Source organism: Taurulus bubalis (genome assembly GCF_910589615.1).
Source record: "Taurulus bubalis genome assembly, chromosome: 18".
NCBI classification, from domain to species: domain Eukaryota; kingdom Metazoa; phylum Chordata; class Actinopteri; order Perciformes; family Cottidae; genus Taurulus; species Taurulus bubalis.
In genome coordinates, this window is record NC_136606.1 from 12897907 (window position 1) to 12920222 (window position 22316).

The following is a 22316-nucleotide window of genomic DNA, read 5'->3' on the forward strand; positions in this document are numbered from 1 at the left end:
GCTTTTTTTCACCTGTGGTGTTGTTGTGGTTTCACCGTGGTATTGGTACATGTTCCTCTTGTAATAGCATATGACTGTTATATATAGAGGAAACTGTGTCAGCATACTAACACTGAACATATAAGACATTTAGCACAACTCTCTGCAGTGTCCTGGTCTTATTTTTACATTCTGACTGATTCACTTTTATATAATATAAGCACATTATTAGCACAAACATGCACTGAGGCACACACCTCTGCAGTTTCTTGATCTGCTCAGCTAGGCTCTGCTTCTCATTGTTGAGGAGGCTTATCTGGTATTCCAACTCTTGGACAACTTCGGTCTGCTGCTATAGAAGGAAAACAAGATTTTTACAGACATTGCATTCTATAGTTAGTCAAAACTCTTCATGAATTGGTAATAGCTCAGACGTTATTCAAATACTTTTTCATTTAGTTCCACATCCTTTTACTGAAAAAAGGTGAATGTAGAAGGGACAATTACATTTTTCATCCTCATCATCATCATCATCATCATCATTCAAGCCTCCAGTACTTTGCTGTTACGAGTCAAAGCAATTGAACTTTCGGGGAAACTGCCAATGTCTCTCAAAGACATGCCAATATTCAGTTAAAGAACGAGAACAAAAAGGGCTGTGTGTCCATGATAATGGAAGTGCCTATCTCTGCTTTGGAAGAGCAACAGTTTTGTGATCACAGAGCTCTTGATGCAGCCAAAGGGTAAAATACCTGACTGATTCACTCTTTGTAGAAAAGCCAAACATCCTACATTGATGGCCGGATGGGACAACTCATGAAGAACTGTATGCACCTGAATTAGACTCATACATGTACAAACACACCAACCTGATGGGAGAGGTCAGGCTTTTTTGGGGGATCTTGGGTGATGCAGTTTCCTGGAAGATCGCCAAAATCCACCCCTACTGACACATCGACCCGAGGAGGAGGGAGAGGGGTACCACAGTTCCTGTAGAGTTGTAACAGGTCGGGGGGTTTTGGGATGTTGAGTCCGACATCATCCCACAACTCAAAGTCCTGCAAATAAATAAAAAACCTAAATGATTAAACAATGTGTGGTGGACGGGTGTGTGTCCTCTGCATCGGACAAAGCAGGAATTCATGCAGACAGCTGATCCCAGTTGTTGAATATATTTATGGTCACATGACCCTACCACGGCTCATAGACCAGTGCCCACATGCTCACAAGTCTGATACCGCATATGTTGCCATAGGCATACAAATACTTTGTATTAAGAGCAGTCAGAAATAAATGACATATAAATTACAAGAAAACATTGTTATTCCATTCAGACATTTGTCATTCAGCCAGAAGAATCTTTACCTGATCATCATTTTCATCAGAGAAGGTGATAGATGAGAGTTTGTGTTCATTTTTTAATAAATATTCATTTACAAGGAAGTTTAAGGCTCTTTTCTCCAGTGGGCGTATAGGCTCCTGAGGTAGAGAGGAAAGAGAAGCTGTAAAAATGACTCGCTCAAAGGGTTTGAAGGAACACATTTCATCTCTTGATTCATTTGAAAAGGAAAGGAATTCATAAATCTCATAATTTTCAACACTTAAAGATTTCCCACCTGGATTTCAGGACTTGACTTGAAGTTTTTTCTCTCCTGAGAGGGACCTTCGCTCTCTGAGAAATTGAGAAGATTTTAGATGAGTTTGAAAGGATGCTGAGCGTTATTCATCTAGTGGAATTCTCTTAGAAAAAAAAATAAAAGAGGGAAAGCTGTAACAAAAGAGGGTTCAGGTGGAGAAGAAGTTAAAAGTACGCCACACCTGCTGCGTAAGTCAAGTTGGCGCGCAGAGCCTGAATGGTCTCCTTTGCTTTCCGTAGTTCAAACTCCAGCACTGGACAGGAAGTGACAACACACACACACAGGAAATGCATCCAACCAAAGACAGGGAACAAAGAAATAAAACAAAGATGGGCATGAAAAACAAAACAACCACACAAAAGATTGTAAGAGTCATAAAACAAAACAACCAAAAAAGGGTACATGCAAATCATGGGTCTAAGGAACGCATGCAGCAGAGGATCATGGTAAAGCCGGCTCGATGATGGTCTGTTTAACAAGTGTGTGTAATGCATTGAGACACATCTCAATGGGAAGGTTTCCTGCCCTTGTTTGCCTCCCGTTAACAGCATTGATGTGACCGACTTCAAAAATGGGAGTTCAAAGTTACTTCAATTGTAGCTGAGGTGAACAAATCGAGTCAAGCTACTTAAATGTAGCCTTGATAATCTAGGAGCTGTCTGACAAAGGATGTTTTCCAGGCAAATACCTTACTAACAAGTAATTCATAATTTGGTTTCAAGCCACTCGAATGACAGCCATTGCTCAGGTTGTTACAAATAGGCTATCAAACTATGAACAATCTAAGGTATAAAACCAAATAATAAAAATGGCATTTAGAACATGGGATGTTACCGTTGTAGACTTGTTTTCCATACTAAATAAATAAATAAAAATAGAAAAAACAACAACAACCATATTCATAATAACCTGAGCAAGTTGTTTCTGACATCTTATACAATCAGAGGCAGCACTTGGAAAACGTTGTTGATTTGTACATTGAAATTTAAAAAAGGACTTAAACTAACACTAAAGAAAGAAAGAGAACACACAATATTCTGAGACACGTTAGATTAAAAAAAACACACGCAAAAAGTAAGAAGCGATGGAGCAGGAAAACTATGTTGCATAGCTGTGCACTGAAAATCTGCCATCTCATGTGATCCTGTCCCCAAATCTCTCTCTAGTGTCCAGGATTGCGGCTCAACAGGTATTGCAGGTTTCATACTCAACATACCAGAATGAAAAGTGCAAAAGGCAGGCAAGAATGCTCAACAATAGTAATTTTCTCTAATGCCAGTCAACTTTAAGTTTCCATAACTTTAAGAATATTATATTTTTGCAAAGACAAATGCCAGCAACACATTATTTGGATTTTTATGGCCAAATTCACCCACTCTGAATCCATCATCCCTAACCTGTCCAGCAGATCAAGAGTGCACAGGATGCAAGCGCAACAAATGGAAAACCAAGAACTGAATAACGGGGAGAAGGTTTAAAAAAAAAAAAAGAAGCAAAAAGCTAGTCTGGATGGAGTGACTTGTCCAGTATCGGTCACTGGGGTTTGATCAACGTCAGGAGAAAGCCAGAAAACCCAGAGTCAGACAGCTGGGGGGAGGCATCTTGGCAGGAAGAACAGTTTGAAGGGATTAGAGTGGGGGTCGTGAGGAGGGACGAGAGGAAGGGGAAGGTGCCAATTTGGTGAATAATAGTCTTTTTTTTAAAGATGCATATTATGTAGTTGGGAGCATGGAACCAATATCTCTGCTGCATGGTCTTAAATGTGCCCTTTGTATGCATTAATGTACCGTATGTCAGTATCTTCTCATAGACTGCTAAAAGCCCCAAACCACAAGCAAACTAGTTCCCCATTTACAGTTAAAGTGTATCCACCTAATAAACTTGTTAATGAAATGTTATCCTTTTTTCTACTCTAATAATGCAATACATATTAAATAACATTTACTGACATCTATAATTCATAGACAAGTAAAAAAAAACATTTTACAATACAGGAAGACAGTTTAATGTTCATGCTTAGCACTGATGTACAGTACAGAAGGAAAAAAAACAAATAGAAAATAAAACATTAATAATAAAAAATGCCACAGTTTTTCACAATTCCATACTGCAGTTATGGATTGGGGCTGTTCGGGACTAATTGACTACCACTTATTGAACAAATGGGTGGATGACTACAAAAACCTGGTAAAGGATGTTATTATTACTAACCACCTGGACTATGGCATAATGTTGGGGGGCAAAAAAGTAATGTTTTCATGTTGCCGATTATATAATAGAAAAGATGGAAACAGGAGGCGGATTAAGTTAACAGAATACTAATAGTCCCTGTAAAACCGCGGTGTCCCCTGCATTAACGTTAAAAGTTACAAGCTGCTCGTAACTAAGCAGCTGCTCTTAAAACCAGCGCTTTGTGATGAGGCGCCATCGGCATCAGACTCAGCTGTTAATGTATATGGCAAAAAACTGTGTAGTGGTGTGTCACGACAGAGCTGCAGGGGGGAAAGAGGGGTGTGATTTCAAACAATTCTGAGACAGGTCCTGTACCAAAAATACCACAGGCTGACTCAATGGTGTGAGCTGACGCAGAGGCAGAAACACCTCAACCTAGTTCAAGAAAGAAAAACATGCAGCGCTTTGGAAGTGGGACATGTTGACAAAGACTTACGGTTTTGAAAAACACTGCCCGTTAATTAATTTAAGTCTCCCTAAAAACAGACACTCTTGTTTAATGTGGACTTGAACATCAAAAGTTTTAAAGCACATGTGCTCATTATTTGGTTATCACTGGGAAAGCAGCTCCTATACAGCCGTGTCATTGTGACAACACCACAATTAATCCATATTCCAATTGTGTGGTGGCTTGGATTACCCGGATATCACCGTTATACAGGCTTTGATGCAGCAGGTCTTTGTTTCTACACCACCCTCCCATTCTGTCAATGCCTATTCTCCGGATTTTGTTGTTGTTGTATGCCTTGTGGTTAAGCCAGGTTTCTTGCTCTGAGCTCTGTCACTACGGTTCATCTTACCTGCCACTCGCTCGTCCGACTCTCGGTTGCCGTCATCTGAGTAACGAGCAAAGTCCAGAGAGTCCAAGGTGCTGATGCTGCCTGCTCGATCTGAACGGAGACACATAGACGGAGACAATAAGTGAGACAAGTATACAATCCACACAACTAGACGAGCCCAATGGTTAAGCAGCTCGCAGAGCTCAAACATATGACAAGAATGCACTGATGCTGAAGAAATGTTCCTTTATATGTGCTCCTCTGTTGTGTATCTGTCAGGGGTCAGTTACACAACAGTAGCCACACTGCGGTAGGGATCCAGCATTTTGCTTAAGGACTCTCCACCAGGCTGGAAGCATGCTAACACTTGGCTCTAGTTAAGTGATGGTGACTAACCAATAGGCCACTCTTCGACCAAACAGATGGAAACTTCGTTAAATTCAGCAAAAAGCAGAGACCTTTCAAAGACTATGTAGGATGGTTATACTTTAGCCAAGAAACATATGAGTCACTGCACATGTGGGGAAACAAATCAATCACGGAACGTTAACTCTGCAAAGACCTTTACTTTATGGAAACACCCAATTCCACCTCCAACCTGAGTAGGTATTGTTCACTTGGAGAGCAGATGAAGCTGATGCATAAGCATACTCGTGCTCCTATTTCACTGAGGTAGGCTGGCCTGGTAGCTCAGCCAATGGTGTTAGTTTTCCTCCACCTCGAAACAAGTGCATCATTGGACTGTTTGTTCTCCGATACCTCTGATACAGTGGAAGGTCACTGTGTGTGTGTGTGTGTGTGTGTGTGTGTGTGTGTGTGTGTGTGTGTGTGTGTGTGTATGTGTGTGTGTGTGTGTGTGTGTGTGTGTGTGTGTGTGTGTCACATGTTCAAATGTATGTCACACTTTTCATTACTGTAAATTAGTGGATAATAGAGTGTTTGTATGCATGTCTCTGTGTGAGAGAAACATGCCTACAATGCTCAAAGTGAAGGACACACACGCACGATTGTTTGTTGATTTTAGATAGTAGGCTTGTAATTGTAAAAAAAAAAAAAAAAAGGCAGGGTTCACCCAGGACAGGTCACCAGTTTTTCACAGGGCACATATAGAGACAGACAACCATTCACGCTCACATTCACACCTACAACCTAAGTAGGTGAACCCACAATACCACGGGGAGAACGTGCAAACTCCACACAGAAGGACTGCCCAACCCGGGATCAGGCATCAAACCTGGGCCTCTCTTACTGTGAGGTGACAGTGGGAATACCGGAGTACCCGGAGTAAACCACGTCGACGCAGGTAGAAACTGTGAGGCCTCAGTGTTAACCACTGGGCCTGTGTGTCGCTTTGCTAAACACCTCCTCCCCCTGCAGCTGTTGTTGTGCTGCTTCATAGGACGAGTGTGAATATAAATCGCCACAGCAATTAAACCGGCAAAAGCCAGAAAATACTAATCTTACAAAAACAATTGGGGGGCTAACTGCAGCTTAAGGACGAGAAAATACAAACATGATGAAGGATTGTTTTTCTACTTTTGCAAGTATATAAATAAGCAGATAAATTGGTGGCAGGGAAAGTTTAGTTTGAGAACAAAGAGATACATTTAAAAAAAGAGAAGATGGATGGTCACAGGGTGGCCAACAAGCTCCTTTAATGGAAAGGATGTTTTGGAAAGACTGTCAGCTATTTCGAAAATATAATGAGGGGGAAACAATGGGATTTTATTTGAAAGGATGGACAGGCAGCCAGCCACAGAAACCTATATGGACGTTTAAGCCTGTGTATAAACTGGGCATGATTGTCACCTGGAGCAAAGTTCTAGTTTAAAACCAAGCTAATCCTACGTGTAGATGAACTGGACTATAGTTTGCACATATATTAATTCCATAGTTAGTAGACCAGGTGATAAATTGGTGTGACTACACAGTGACATAGTTTCCGTGGAATATTTGGAAGGCTGTGCCAATTCCCAATGAAAGAGGCACCAAACAACAATAAACCCAGATTGTGATTTGCTCCCCTGCTAAGAAATATGCACGTACAACACTTGCATTCACATGCACAAAACCAGTTTAATAAAAAGGCAGACAGCCAATCTGTGCTGGCCCAGAATGAAGCTAAGTGAACACTCCAAAAATATCATTATTCGCCTTCTCTCACCCCCCCCAGACCAATAGTGCATTTCAGATTGGGCGAGCTAATAGGCAGTGCTAGTAAGGAAGAGGTGCATTGTGTCAACAGGCTGACGGTGGTGTGTTTGACCTGGATTGCCTTTGTTCCAACTTCACAGATTTGCAACAGGCGAGAACACATGAATAGTGGTTACAAACAACCTCGCCTGGAACATCTTATGTGAAGCTACAATATTACCTTTTTGAAGTAGCAGATAGTAGGTGCCTGCAACTACTACTTTACTTTTGGATGCATGTTCTGACATGCCACTTTCTGGGATCCCATACTAGGTGATGTTTGTCTTACGTGACAAACATCACCAACTTTTTAAAATGTGACAGTTTACCGTCAACCTTGCACGTGGCAATTTAAATGACTTGCCTGCTCAAAAGCTCCTCGTATCAAAAGAGCAAACAACGAGCTGACTAGCCAATGAGGGGCGGAGAGAGAACCATTCATGCTCCTTTGCTTGCAAATTAGCAAGGTGGGGAGAGATGCCTTGCGGTGTCATGTGCCTCAGAGCAACAGTTGCAGATATGATGCTGCTTGTTCACATGCTTACTGCAATGAACAACAGCCAACCGTGCCCGAGTGTGTGGATTCTTTCAGATTAGCAGAAGACTCGGAACCCTTACCAAATACCGGAACAATGCTATCAATGCACTGAGAACTACAGGCTAAGCATAAACAAGCCAAGCAAACTATCTTCATTTCTGTACCATGCTCTCAACCCCTAATTGTGAGGTTATTATGCCATGCTATTTTACAATGAGTTACACGGTCCATTCAATAATATGCAACCCAAATCATCCATTCAACGCCCTCTGAAAGCAGAACATTCTGCAGGCCAAATTTATTCCGACAAAATAAGTGCATATAAGGTAGAAGTTGTTTCTTTTGCAGGGCGTCAAGGCATTCTATGTGTTGCTACTGTTGGAAAAATCCTATTGGAAATTGGCTGCCGAACAACAACAGAAAGCATTCGATCAGTATCCCTCCCTTCTCAACAACTCTCCCTCTCATCCTTCAATAACGAGGAACATTATCATTCCAGTGATCACGTGAGGCCTTTGGATATCAGATTATGCTGGAAAGAAAAGTGACATCACTTTCTCCCTCAACAACTTCCATCAGCTGCTTATTTTTTTTCTGTCTACACAACAGGGGTGCCGTCAAGTCCTGTCATGCATAATCATCCAACTTTTTTCTCTCCAAACTTTTGGATGGTTTGTATGGTAAAACAACTACCAGACCGTTGCAACTAACATACAAACAATTTGATTGATACTGTGGTCTCTAAAAAAGTAAAAGTCAGTCTATTCAAGTATAAATTTCCACTGGCAACTGCTAAAGCTAACCTCAGGACTATACAACAGCCTCCTGAGAAACCAGCAGTGCATAGCTATTGCATCTAAATGAAAGAAAATACATCTTCAAGTTACAAAACCAGATCCCCCTCTTTCAGCATTTATTTATATGCTGTGGTTCCCTTTGCTGGAAAACTGCCAAATGTTTATACAATGAAATGCATCAGCTGGCCTTGTTGCTAATCCTGAACCAAAAGAGTAAAAATTACAAATACAGTACTGTGTCATGTAAATATTGTGAGCCATTCGGAATCTAAAACCCTGATTTTAATCTTAGAATTGATGAAGAAATCCTCAAAATAAATTACCAAAAAGACCATGGATATTAAAACTGTGACAGGAAACACAACATTTTCAATTCACTTTGCATATAGACTCTGATAGCATGCGCAACAGTCAATAACACTTGACGTTCACGGTAATACTACTCCTGCTGCTTTACGGCAGGCTTTATCTATTTGTGGCTGGGGCTGTCACCATGGTTACAATTTGCATAGCATGTTTGTTAATGTGTCCAGAGTCTTCTGTCACCAAATAAGACTGCAGGTTATTCCCATACAGAAGACCTGTAAGTGGATGAGGGTGCTACAGATATACACCCTTGATCAATAGGATGTCCCTGGCAGGATAGAACTGCTACAAAGCAACACATCCACAAATAAACACTTCTCCTTGAAGCAATAAGATTTAGGTTCAAACTAAGTTCAGGATGGAGCCCAACATGCCCTGTGAGACACCAAATGTCTACTGGCTGCAGCCTTAAATTCAAATTATGAAGTGCTTTACTGGCATAGTGCAACACAGTATTGCAAAAGCAAGTTGTACAAGCTTTCACTTCTTCAGTTGCCTGTTTTCCTCCCCTGTGACCTCTGACATCGCTCTGGCATAAATAACAAGGGAACGAGGCATTTCCCTGCAGAGCTCAATGCCTCCTCATCATTATTATAGGACTGCCATTGCATCACTCATCCATCTCGTCCGGCTGGATAGTGTGATAGAGCATAATAGCATTGCTGTGATGATGTAGTCTGAATGTCAGGCAGCACAGCTGACCCTCGAAACCCGCTTGTTGGTGTTGTTGCGCGCGGGCCCTCGACCAGGAGGAGGACAGGTGCAGCAAGCGGATGGCGATATCTCGTGATCTATGGGGCTTCCGACTCTAGCGTTTTTAAGATAACGCGAGTTAGCATAACACTGCATTAAAGACAGAGCCAACCGACAGCTACGTTACGAGCACCGGGAGCAATCGACGTTACTTACTCAGTGGTCCTCCAGGTCCAAGTACCTGATCTTTGGCAGGCGGAGTGCCGCTCTGACGCTCGAAGTTGCCCGGGTTAGAGAAATAATCCCTCAGCCTCGGCAGCTCTCTGCCTGCTTCCAACAGTTCTGTGTGAAACTCCAGGGCCGTTATGATGTACTGGTCCCGTAGTAGCTGAGCAGCAATGCCGTCCACAGATATCCGTGACTCGGTGGCGCCTGCCATAGCGGAGGTGGCCGCGATCGAGACCGAGCCCTCACCGCCACTGGGGCTCGTCCGGTTGCTGGACAGCAGGAGTGTCGGGGGCTCGGCGTCCGCAGGTGGAGAGAAAGGGTTACCTGGCGACGGCTCTGGCGCACCGTCACTGGGACTTCTCTCTGTGTCAACTGTTTCATTGGGTCGCCGTTCAGCCTCTTCCTCGGAGTCGCTGAGATTGAACGGGTTGACCGACGCCATTTTTGCACTATAAGGTTTTTTAGCAACCTAAGCTAGCTAAGCTAATCAGCCCCGCTTCTTCCTGAATGGACATCGGGCTAGCGATCATAGGTGGCTTTGACAAGAGGGAAAAATGCGACGCTGTGATTAGCCAAATTTCACCCAAAGCCCGCCTCTTTTATGGGATAGTGGAACATGATTGGACAATGGCGAGACAGAAAGGAAAACTGGGCAGGGCACATTTGACAGCTGATAGCCTATGCTAGCTAATGTGTCATCAAAGAACCACACGCTGTGATAATAGCATGTTTACAGTGAAACTGCACTGTAACACATTTAGTTTGATAAATAAACTCAACGTATTTTTTCTAAACAAAAGAAAGCTCGCTGGAAAAATATTTCACTACAGTACCCACAATTCAGTTGCAAAGTATAAACCCTACCTAAAGAGAAGAAGAAGAAGAAGCTGCGACGCACACACTTCAACGTAAAACGTCATAGTCACAACAAGGAAGTGAATGCTCATGGTGCCTGAAATGCTTGTACTAATCTTCTTAGAAAGAAGGACGGTTGGTTTTGTACTGGGACGCATTTAAAGATTACGTTGATCTTGTTTCGCACAACAAGTCTGTCGCGTTCTCCAGACATCTACGAAAGATACAATGGACTCTACATCCGGTGAATGGGCTGTAGTTACTTAGTTTAGATAGTTCTCCTATTCATTCATTCAGCCAGCGTCCCTCGTCTTTGTGGGCAGATTCCAGTGACGTTACATAAGTAGGTAATAGTCTTTGCATGGCCAAAGATGTAAGTGCTTTTTTAAAGTCACTGTTGTAAAAACAACTGCTGGCCCAGTGGGTAACTTACTATTGGAATGAACTAGAGTTACTATTAGTCATACTTTCTGCTCGTTGGCTAATAGCAGATGGTGACAAAAGGATTACTCAAGCCATTAAGCAATCTTTACATGACACAAACTATGGCTCAACCCGGCTAGTGAACCTTTCTAATACCTCCTTCTCCATTTTAACTAACCTTTTAATCCTAAACTCTAATATAATATGTATGTTTTGTTTTTGTTTTTTTCACCTTCTTTCCCTCCCTCTGCTGATTCAGCTCGGTGCTGAGAAAAATGAGGATGATCACCTTCCTCCTGGTTGGACTAATAGTCCATGTGGTCTTCTTCGTCTCTATCTTTGACATCTACTTCACCTCTCCCCTGGTCCACGGCATGACACCCCAGGCCACGCCCCTGGCACCCCCTGCGTCCAGGCTCGTGTTAGTGGTGGCCGATGGTCTCCGAGCAGACAGTTTCTTCACACTCCTCCCCAACGGTTCGTCCAGGGCCCCGTACTTGAGGTTTGGAAACTGAAATGGAGCAGTGAGCTTCGATGTGGTGTGTGTTTGTGTGTATAATGTTGTCCAGAACAGGAAACAGTGTGTGTATATCTGCAGTGAGTTTTTTTGTTTTGTTTATTTGTGTGTGTAATTCTTGGTCTTTTCTTTTCATTCTTTGTTTTTAACTCCTGAGTAAGTGATGTTTCTTTGTGCACTTCTCTGTGTGTTTCCCAATATCAGGAGTGTGATTGAAGAGAAGGGTACCTGGGGTGTGTCGCACACACGCGTGCCCACTGAGTCCCGTCCCGGTCATGTTGCTCTCATCGCTGGCTTCTATGAGGATGTTAGTGCTATTGCTAAAGGTAGGTGTCTATGTTGATGCAGAAAAGGCTGCGTGAAAGATTAACTACTACTGTTGTGTCTGTTTGTGACTGCAAGGTCATTGAAGTGTGTGTGTGTGTGTGTGTGTGTGTGTGTGTGTGTGTGTGTGTGTGTGTGTGTGTGTGTGTGTGTGTGTGTGTGTGTCTGCGCGCGCGTGTGCGTGCATGCGTGCGTGCGTGTGTCTTCAGGGTGGAAGGAGAATCCTGTAGAGTTTGACTCTGTGTTTAATGAGACCCGTAACACCTGGTGCTGGGGCAGCCCTGATATCCTGCCAATGTTTGCTAAAGGTACACATACATGCATACATACACACATGCAAACAATTTACTCAAGCAGGACCACCAACCTAATCGGCATAAAAGCAAAAGGTCACGGATTTAGATCTGAAATTGAAAAGCAACTAATCTCTGTTATTCCTCATCATTACTGCTTGCATGTTTTGAATAATTTTTGAACAGCCTTTTTTAAATTCCTCGTATTGAAGCTCATTTTGTTCCGTGCTGTGGTTTTTCCAGGTGCCAGTGGAGACCATGTGTATACTCACACATACCCAGCGGAGGAGGAGGACTTTGCCTCCACAGATGCCTCCAGGCTGGACACCTGGGTGTTCACACAAGTCAAAGTATTGTAGTGGAATTACTAACTGTAACGATGCATGTCGTGATAAATCTGTTGACAATAACTACTAAATAAGTCATGTTTTTTTATTTTTTATAATTTGCTTGTGTAAAGCTTATATTTTCCACTTTTGTATTAATGGTCACTTAACGCAGAAAGGTGTTTATGTCATTTGTGGAAACAAAATGCATTTTAATGTCGCAAAATGCAATGCCACGTTGAGTCATGACAATGGATTGTAGCAAGACTGCGATGAGCTTTCTTAGAAAATAGTTTTTGTGAGGATTGCACATTGCCATCTTGAATACATCTAACTGCGTTTATTTTTCTTTCTGCTCTAGTCATTCTTTCAGTCAGCAAAGTCTAACTCCAGCCTGAGGGCCAATCTGCTCCAGGATGAGAACGTCTTCTTCCTGCATCTGCTGGGCATCGACACAAACGGACATGCTCACCGACCCATGTCACAGTAAGAGACACGTTGATACGATTTCTTGTTGTTTTGATTTCACTCTGCATGACATAAAATTGAATGAACAAAGTAGTATTCATTTAAGTTGTGGTATCTTTGTATTTTATTTGTCTTTTGTCTAGGGAGTACCTTGAAAATATTGGCCTCGTAGATACTGGTGTTGCTGAACTGGTCTCCATGGTAGAAGACTTCTTTGGTCATGATGGAAGAACGGCGTATGTGTTCACCTCCGATCATGGCATGACAAACTGGGGTAAGATTATTGTTTCTGTGTGTGTGGGCCTTTTTACTGTATACAATGAAAAATACTCAAGTCTGTGATATCATCTGTCGATGTGTGTGCATGTGTCTCTAGGGTCACACGGTGCAGGTCATCCCTCTGAGACACTCACCCCTTTAGTGGTGTGGGGAGCCGGAGTTAACAATGCCCACAAAGTCACTGTAGCCCAACCATACAAGGATGGCTTCCTACAAGGTGCGGAACTCATGCACTAGGAACTCATGCAGGTGTTTTTTAACTTACATTTAGGAACCAGGAACAATTAGTATTATTTTCAGGCAGGGTGGAATTTCTTCTTTTGAATAAATATAAAAAACAGTAATGTTGTAAAGTGTCTACGATATATGTTTTATTGACATTGTTTTCCTTGTTTTTATGCCTGCTGTTTTTCTCAGATTGGAAACTGGAGCATCTTCGTAGAGTTGACGTCAATCAGGTTAGGCCCATGGACACTTTTTGATAAGATATATATATATATATATATATATATATATATATATATATATATATATATATATATATGGTGATATAACACAACAACAGGTAGTAAACTATATATATTTTTTAATTGTTTTCTGCAGGCAGACATCGCTCCCCTCATGGCTTCTCTCATTGGTGTCCCGTTTCCTGTTAACTCAGTTGTAAGTGCAGAGAGAAACTAGGGACAAGGGAAATAGTTTTGTGATTATTATCTTAGAAAGTTGTATGTAAGTGCTCACAGAATCATTAAAGTTGGCGCACATTGATTTTGAAAGTACACTCCAGTACCTGTGACAATCAGTGATGTAACTGAAAGGATATGTCCACACATCTTTATCTTCACCTTTTATGTGTTTGTGTCTCTTCAGGGTGTGTTACCTCTTCTCTACCTTAACAACAGTGACCACTTCAAGGCGGAAAGCATGTACACTAATGCTGTTCAAGTACTAGAGCAGTACAAGGTATGAAAGCATCCAGCTTTTCTATTACTGACACGTGGGTCATTGGTATGTTACAGAGGCCAAGAAAACAATCACTTCACTGTTGAACTTAAATAGATATTCAAGTAACACAAATATTATCAGTTGAAATTGTACTACTATCTTGGTATTACTAGACATCTCCACTACTATTAATTTAATTTATAACAATAACTTCAAAATGATAGCTTTGAACATGTACTTTTTAAGGTTTAAATTGTGATAATTGTGTTTTTTGTAGATAAAAATGACACAGAAAAAGGAGACCACTTTGTCTTTTCTCTTCACCCCATACCAGTAAGTAGAATTAGTGAGTTAATTATGTATAATATCTGTGAATTAATTAGTGTGTTAAGTTTGAAAAACAGTTTTTTTTTTTTTTTTACAGTGTGAAAGGCTTGGTAATATTTTCAGTAAGAACATTAACTAGCTTTCAAATGTTGAGGTACTCCATTGCTGGTCTATGAAGCACGCTTTATCCGGTCAACATATTTCAGACCACAATTAAATGCAATTCCACACACTCTTTATTGCTTTGTCTCACTGTTTTCCAGACTTCTCACTGAGTCAAAACAATCTGAATTCTTCCACAAGGCTAGAATACTGAAGCAGCTGGAGAAGTATGAAGATACTGTGAGTATTTGGAAAGGACAGTATTCAGCTTGTAGGTAGTGTAACATTTGCACAAGTGAATCAAAGTGAACTACTTCAATACATGAAGCTGGTGTTGTAACACAATGTTCACGTATACAACATTTAACGCTTATGGTGCGTTCGAGGACTATGTCGTGACCAATGTTGTTGAATAATACTCAGCTGCTGATATTGTAGTTGAAAGTGTGGTAAACCTTTTGTGATTTTTGTCATCCAGAGTTTCTTTTTTGTTACTTTACATTCCTTGCTAATAATCTTCTACAGGACATATTTGATTTAGTTCTCCCCTTCATTTCCCCTCATCTTGTCAGATGTCCCTGTGCCGGTCTCTGATAGCCCATGCTCTGGAGGGCCTCGTCTACTACCACACCTATGATCGGTTCTTCCTGGGTTGCAGTGTGGTGCTGGGATTTGTAGGCTGGACCTCGTATGTAGTCCTTGTCATACTGAAGACTCACGCCAATCTCAACAGACGCCCCAGTCTCCTCAAACCGGTCAGGGCATATGCTATAATCCCTCTCTCTTTGCCTCCTCCTCTCCTTCCACCACGACAGGTTTCTGAAACGTGAATGTCTTGTGAAATGACATTCCTGGTGTTTCTCCTGTTTATGTGTGAAGATTCCCGGCCATGCCTTGGTAAGGCTGTGTGTGTGTGTGACGGTGGTGATCACTGTGTTCCTGCTTATCCAAAGGAGCCCCGCTACCTACTACATTTACTGCCTGCTGCCGGTCCCTTTATGGTACTCTGTCCTTAAAGAGTGAGTAACGCACATTTGAGAGAATGTAAATTAGAAAAAAAAAGAAGCATTAACACATCAAACAAATGTGTAAAGTCCTTGCATGCTGTTCTCTGAGAGAACACAGGATGTCAGCAAATCACAAGACGCATCAATGGAGATCTCAGCAATCAACAAATATAGCAGCTTGGATGTAATTTACCTCACACACACACACACGTTGGTGCATGTCTGGCACAGCTTTAGTGAGGTGTTAATGTGATCCTTTGAAGTGGTGTTGTATCCATTCATGATTCTCCTCTGTAAAGGGATGAAAGCACAGTCCGTGCAGTTTTCTTTCTTTTCTCCCTTCTACCACAGAAAAAATAATCAGATTACTGATCCATTTTAGGTTTGGAACTCTGACAGATTTAATTCGCTCAGCTCCCTCTCTGCCGCTGTGGAAATGTTTTGGCTATTTTGTGCTGGTGTCGTTTGGGATCGAGCTGCTGGTAGGAACCTTAAATGTCTTCTACTGTATAGTCAGTCATATTTCTTCCACAGCACTCTGGTGCTGTGTTATTATAAGCCTTGAGTTGACCACCACATACAGTACTTACTACAAATTGGTTACAATGTGTTGGGCTCATTGTGAACAGTAGAAGTTGCTCTGTAACGTGGACCACAGTTTAACTTTTCTGCCCCCAGGTGGTGAGTTTCTTCCATCGCGCCATGCTCACTGTGGGCCTGGCTGTCCTCTCTGTCTGGCCCTTCCTGTCGGGACTTTTTGGCAAGGCCAAGGTAACTATGCTCTATCACCGCTCCAGCAGTTACAGTACTAAATGCAAGAAAAATGCATGGTATTTGACTAATTTCACACTTGAACAGGTATAGAAAAGGATGTGTTCTGTTTGGGGAATACAAAGTCCAGCTTCTTAGAAACGGAGCGTGAACACAGTAGCAGCATTTCCTGCTTCCAGAAGTATTGACTATTGAATGTATTAGCTACCAAATGGATAAATCAGTGTTTTATTAAGAAATCCAAAATGTATGTCTCACTTAATTATCATCAGTCTACTATCAGATAATTATAGTAGATAGTTTGATAATGTATGAGCTCACATACAGTTTCTAACTATATGAACTTTGTGTCTCTTCCTGTGTAGTTCCGTTCGGTGAGCTGGTGTCTGGGTTGTCTGTGTGTGGCTGCTTTCCCCCTGATGCCTGTTGTGGGCAGAGAGCCTAATATACATCTGGTGTGAGTGCTTCCTCTATTTGCTTACATTTATCAGAAGGTTTACCACAATGCTGCTCCATGGCTAAATTAAAAAAACAGATTAAGGTCAGTCAGTTACAAATAACAAAAAAAAAAGAGTGTACCTTCATACCTAAAAAACTTAAACATCATCACATAGGGTTGACATTTGTTTGCTAGAAATCCTATAAAGATGGGCAACGTAGTTTGAATCAATACCACAATATTTATCAATATACGTATATAGAAATGTAGTAGATGACAAAACTTCATCAAGAGCCTTATAACTACAAGACATACAACTACTTTCACAAGCTTAGTAGGCCTGTCCATTACATACAAACTGAATATGATATGTAAAATAGAGGAGTCAGACAATCTCAATCAAATTGACTGCTAAATAAAAGCAGCATTTACATTCAACATCCATGTGCAAAATTTTTCTGTGATAATAACTTCATATGTGATGTTTGTTTGCTCAGTACCTGTGCAGGTGTACTCACCCTCTTCACTTCAGCCTGTTACCTCTGGTCATCACGACGGAGAACAACACTGCACCTGAGTGACAGGCAGCAGTTTGGCACCCAGGTAACTTCAATCCATATCATGTCGTGTTTGTATCATTGCTTTTTCCAAAAATTACTATTATGTGTCAAACTATACTACCCAGATGCTCCTTGTGGCCGTGTGTGCGTACGTTCCATCCCTCACACACTCCAGCCTGCAGCAGAAACAGGGCCTGCCACTTTTTAATCAGATCATCAGCTGGACCACATTAGGTAGGTGGGTGTGAGTGAGCAGAGGATACTTACAACCATTTTTTTACACCATAGAATTTCATGGTGAGATTAAAATCCTGTTTATTTTGTTTTTATTTAAATTTTTTAAAGGGTGATCAGATACAATTCAAAGTATTTTAGTCCTGGCTAGATCCAGGTTTGATTTCAACCCGCCCACCATCACTGTATCTCGTCCCCTCAACCCCAATAATAAACCAATAACCAATAAAGACAAAAGGACAAAAAAATATCTTTATAACACAAACAGGTTATCTGCAGTATTACATGCCCCTCAAGCTGTAACACCCAACACATCTCTCCTGTCTCTTGTCTTTTCCTCAGCATCTTCAATGCTCGTTCCACTGTTGAGCTCAACGCGTCTCTTCCATCGACTCCTCAGCATATTCCTCTCTCTCACGGCCACATACCTACTGCTCAGCACGGGGTAAGACGAGCAACTCCACACACACGTCCTGCAGCCGCACTGACACGTCAAATCACGCCGCGTGTAGAGTTTTATAATCGCAGCCAAGCTACAATATTATACAATTTCTAATGTGTGTTTTCTCCCTCCCAGGTCAGAGGCTTTGTTCCCTCCTGTGTTATCTTGGTTGATGTTTGTGTGGATCAACATTGAACAAGAAGCGATGCTTGCTCAAGGTGTCTCTGGCAGACAAGAGGTAAAACCATGAAGTGTATGCTTCCATACTTAGATTTTGAAGATTAGCATCACATGTTATCAGCTGTTTACAACACCGACAACCACATTTCCTGTTGGCATGTACTGTAATAGTCTGTTTGATCCCATATAGACATATGTTCACCTATATTTTATTCAAATATGTATTCTGGAGCCTCTACTTATCTGGTCTGAAGCATTCTGGTAACACTTAGTATTTACTCACTTTATTGGCATTTTCTTAATCAAAGAAACAAGGACATTCCTACTCATGATAACATTATGTAATCTGTAAAGTAAGCATGCATAAATCTCTACAATGTACACTGACCGATGTTAACATATGTTTGGGTGTGTCTATGAATGTGTGTGACTGTGTGTATTCACATGTGTATGTGCATGCTTTTGTGTGTGTATTTTCTTTCAGCTCTCCACAATTGATTTCTCCGCAAATATTGACATCACCAAGATCCGACAACTGAAGTTGGATGACATCAGGAGATCTTATTTTTTTGTATCCGTATTGCAACAGTAACTTTAGCTCAAGCGCTGAAAAAAAAGAACATACCTTTCTGGCACTATTGTATTTGGAAGTAGTGATTTTGTCTCAAAGTAGTCAGCAGAAAAGTTAAAATTAAATTGTTTAATGTGTGAAGTGTGCAATCTTTCCTTGACTATATATTTTCTTCAGGTATTTTTTATAATAACAGCTTTTTTCGGCACAGGGAACATAGCTTCCATTAACAGGTATGTACTGTTTTTTTATTTATATGTAATTTGTGTATGGTAAATAGCAGGAAGTTGTGTTAATGGGGGTTGTACATGGTTCATGGTTTTGATGATATTTTTAGGTATCAAAAATGCATCATTTGAATACAGGAAGGAAATATGTGATTTGTAAAAAATCATACTTACATTTTTTCAGCTGTATTCCTGAAACGGATTTGTACTCTGAATATATTAGTCTTTTACTTTTTAATCTGCACTCACTTGCTCCATTTATTTCTCCTTTTTTTTTCTAGTTTTGACCCAGCGTCTGTTTATTGTTTCCTCACCGTCTTCAACCCATTCATCATGGGAGGGCTGATGATGTGGAAGGTACCATAAAACTTTGTTTCTATGGTATTATAACCACATCAGTCATAATCTAGATATAGTATATGCCTGGAAAATATGCTTAAATATGTTTTAACCTCAATTCATTATATTTCTCTTTGTCCTTTTGTCCTTTTGTTCTTCTAGGTTATCATTCCATTCATAATAGTAATGTGCACATTTGAGACCATCCAAGTTGCAACGCAGCTCTCATCGAGAAGGTAGCGTCTTAACTATACTCCACTTGTCATTGATCTGATCTGCTTGGGTTGATGGGGGGTGACATACATGACACCCAGTGTACACAAACCACATCTGCTCTTGGTGTCAAATACATATCAATACTAACCCTAACCCTCTCAAACACTTACCAACAGAAAGAAGCATTTCCTCTTGCCACACTATATGCGGTTTTCAGAAAGCTAAAACCATGAGTCGGATAACTTAATGTGTGTGTTAGTTTTTTCTGTAGTGTGTGAAGAAGATGCCAATCTACTGTCTATGAAGTATGTTTGCTGTTGTGTATGTTTTTAGTATGACAAATATTGTGTGTAATGCTTTCCTTTTGTTCTGTCTCCTATTCTTCCTTTCCAGTTTGTTCCTCATTGTCCTGGTCATCTCCGACTTGATGGCTCTGGTAAGGCTGTGTGAAAGGTTCAAGTTGAATGTTGGGGGAAAGATGCACTGGGATGGTCTTTTTCTGTAAAGTACAGTATAATAATGTCTAACTCCCTCGTCTCTCCTCAGCACTTTTTCTTCCTAGTGCAGGACTACGGCAGCTGGTTGGATATTGGCACAAGGTAGGTTAACTTGGAAATACACGATTCTAAGTCTTAATTCATTACTAATTATTAACTAGACTCATGTACACAGTAAGGAATTAAGACTTAGAATCTTCCTTCTTTGTGCCTTCTATCATCATCATCTCTTTCATGCCACCTGTGATGCATACAGTTCCACGTAAACACGTTAAACTTATTTCTCCGTCTCTTTCAGCATTAGCCATTATGTGATAGTGATGTCGATGACCATCTTCCTGATGTTGCTCAGTGTGGTCACACACATTCTCACCTCACAAAGACTCTTTCTGTGGCGACCCAAGATGCACTTCCCCTAAATAGACGTGCTTGTGTGTGCATGCACACATTCTGGATAAACCAACTATTTATTCTACTTATTTGATTTTTATATTTGTATAGATTTTTTATATGTAGCATTTGCCTATTAAGCCAGAGTTTGTTTGTATAAAATAGAGGATATTGTTTTAGTCCTCAATACTGTGCAAAAGCCCCACACCACTTTAAAACATCCTCTCACTTGTGATAATTACATGACATAGATCTTTACTTCAGATTTTCATTTTCAGAGGAAATACTGACTTCTTCTTTTCAGAAGTTATTTCAGAAGTCTATTAATATAGAATAAATACTTGTGGTCTCAGACTTTTGCACACTACTTGTTTGCACTGCATTGTCTTGTACACTCAGTCCCTGTTCCAACATCATTGTTTTTACATTAATGATTGATGAGTTGACTAAGGCCACTTGAATATGTAACTATTTATTAAACCTTTGCCATGGGTGCCGAATTATGACCCACTAAAGATAGGTAACTTGATACTATTAACATTATTTCCAGTGAAGCTGCCTATAACATATCCTTGTTGAGAAGGAATAGTGAGTTATTTTAATTTATTGTGATTACTGTATTTTTGGCAAACTGAGGAAGTGGAATGGAAACTGGAATTTTCATAAGGTGACCTGTGTGTTGTATTCACTGCAACCATTAACAGGAGTAAACATGGTGGCAGTATAACGTATGCGCTCCTTATTTGTACATCAGCGTACAGAGCAACTTAAGGTGGGAAAGTAAAAAGTAAAACGCTCTTTTAATGTTCTTAAACCACTGCAGTCCGGATGCACTCTTTTAGCCGCCAGCAGCGCTGGAGAAGCCAGTGGCCAGCACTGGGATTGTGGTTGTACAACTTGTAAATGCCTGTATTGTAAATAAGAACATTGGGATGTGGTGCAAAATGTAGTGTGTTTTAATAAAAAAATAAATAAAAATAAAACCTTGTTTCTTACATTACTGAGGATAACAAATATAACATTAGCTGCATTTATTTATTTATTTTTTGTTCTGTTTATGTCTGTCCTATGTTAAGCGTCTTTGAGCATTTTGAAAAGTGCTATATAAATTAAATTTATTATTATTATTATTATCATGTACTGACTAAACTCACATATGCATTCCCAAACTATTACTGAGGAAAAGTTGCACCTTGCTTTGTGGTCAGAGTAATTGCAAAGGCCTTCCCTCTACTTTTCTCTGTTGGGAAATGCATTTGGTGCGTTCTGAATATGGTTATAAATAATAGATTCATAAATACCAGCTTCATTGTGCATGCGTTAACATCATAGCTACCACATCTTCTCTCAATACTTTGACTCCGTAGTGCAACATGATGTCACTAATGTTAAGGCAATCATTTAGGAGTGGCATTTAAGTAAGATTTGATTGGCATCTGAAGCTAATACGAGTGGAATATGATCTCTTTTCCTAGTTCTTATTAGTACAACTGCTTCACTATGGATCAACTAGATAGTCTTACTTGAGTTATTGGAGAAGCTTGATAATAAGGGGTTGCAATAATCTAAGTCAAGAAGTAAGACATGCATGGAGACCGGATGTGCCTGATTATTTTTTGTAAACGTTCTGTACATTTTTATGCTATGACTTATTTCTGACTTCCTATAATGTGACATTTTTTATGTGGAAACAGAGTTGGGCTTTCTGGCACAACATTCACCTGCTGTGCATTGAGAAGGAGAAAAGTCTGAAGAGGTCAAAACTTCAGCAAGACTAGCAGTGTACTGAACTACTTTATTGTAAGACCAATTTGCTTATTCATCAGATTTTTTTAAAGTGGTACAAAAACAATATAGTACATACAACCTCACACATAAATCGATGGCACACCTACAAATGTGGGTTGAATATATGTTGTATTATATTGCTTAATATACTATTTGTATGACATACTATACAATGCATTTTTTATGGCATACTGTACCATGATGTTTTATGACATACGTATGCTTCTAAGGAATACATACTAAATGAGATCCTAACAATAGACATATTGACATAAGAGATATAGGCACATAAGTAAATGAACTTGGTTATAAAAGTTGAACTCCTGTTTGGGATTTCAAAACAAAATGCAGAAG

The 22316-nt window shown here is 40.5% G+C and overlaps 2 protein-coding genes across 4 annotated transcripts in view; one reads left to right on the forward strand and one right to left on the reverse strand.

Moving 5' to 3' along the window:
• The window catches only part of relch (RAB11 binding and LisH domain, coiled-coil and HEAT repeat containing), a gene marked incomplete at its 5' end in the record, with an annotated part of 30544 nt that extends 20660 nt beyond the window's left edge, over positions 1-9884 (reverse strand). For all 3 annotated transcript variants that reach the window (XM_079234555.1, XM_079234554.1, XM_079234553.1), the window contains 7 exons: positions 237-331; positions 849-1037; positions 1345-1458; positions 1596-1651; positions 1798-1869; positions 4649-4738; positions 9431-9884. In XM_079234555.1, the coding sequence (XP_079090681.1) occupies positions 237-331; positions 849-1037; positions 1345-1458; positions 1596-1651; positions 1798-1869; positions 4649-4738; positions 9431-9884 (1070 nt within the window). The remainder of the gene's footprint in view (positions 1-236; positions 332-848; positions 1038-1344; positions 1459-1595; positions 1652-1797; positions 1870-4648; positions 4739-9430) is intronic.
• Positions 9885-10995: 1111 nt separating this feature from the next.
• Positions 10996-21142, forward strand: pign (phosphatidylinositol glycan anchor biosynthesis, class N; the record flags this gene model as incomplete). The annotated part of the gene is made up of 28 exons (XM_079233974.1): positions 10996-11222; positions 11442-11563; positions 11771-11869; positions 12098-12204; positions 12542-12666; positions 12792-12922; positions 13025-13144; positions 13345-13385; positions 13531-13590; positions 13798-13890; positions 14150-14205; positions 14463-14541; positions 14874-15056; positions 15181-15320; positions 15691-15790; positions 15987-16079; positions 16445-16536; positions 17016-17121; positions 17204-17312; positions 17655-17757; positions 17890-17992; positions 18419-18505; positions 18683-18738; positions 19014-19089; positions 19234-19307; positions 19681-19723; positions 19834-19886; positions 20083-21142. 28 exons carry the CDS (start codon positions 10996-10998, stop codon positions 20201-20203), a joined length of 2799 nt encoding a protein of 932 aa, XP_079090100.1. The 3' UTR covers positions 20204-21142.
• Between the last annotated feature and the right edge of the window lie 1174 nt (positions 21143-22316).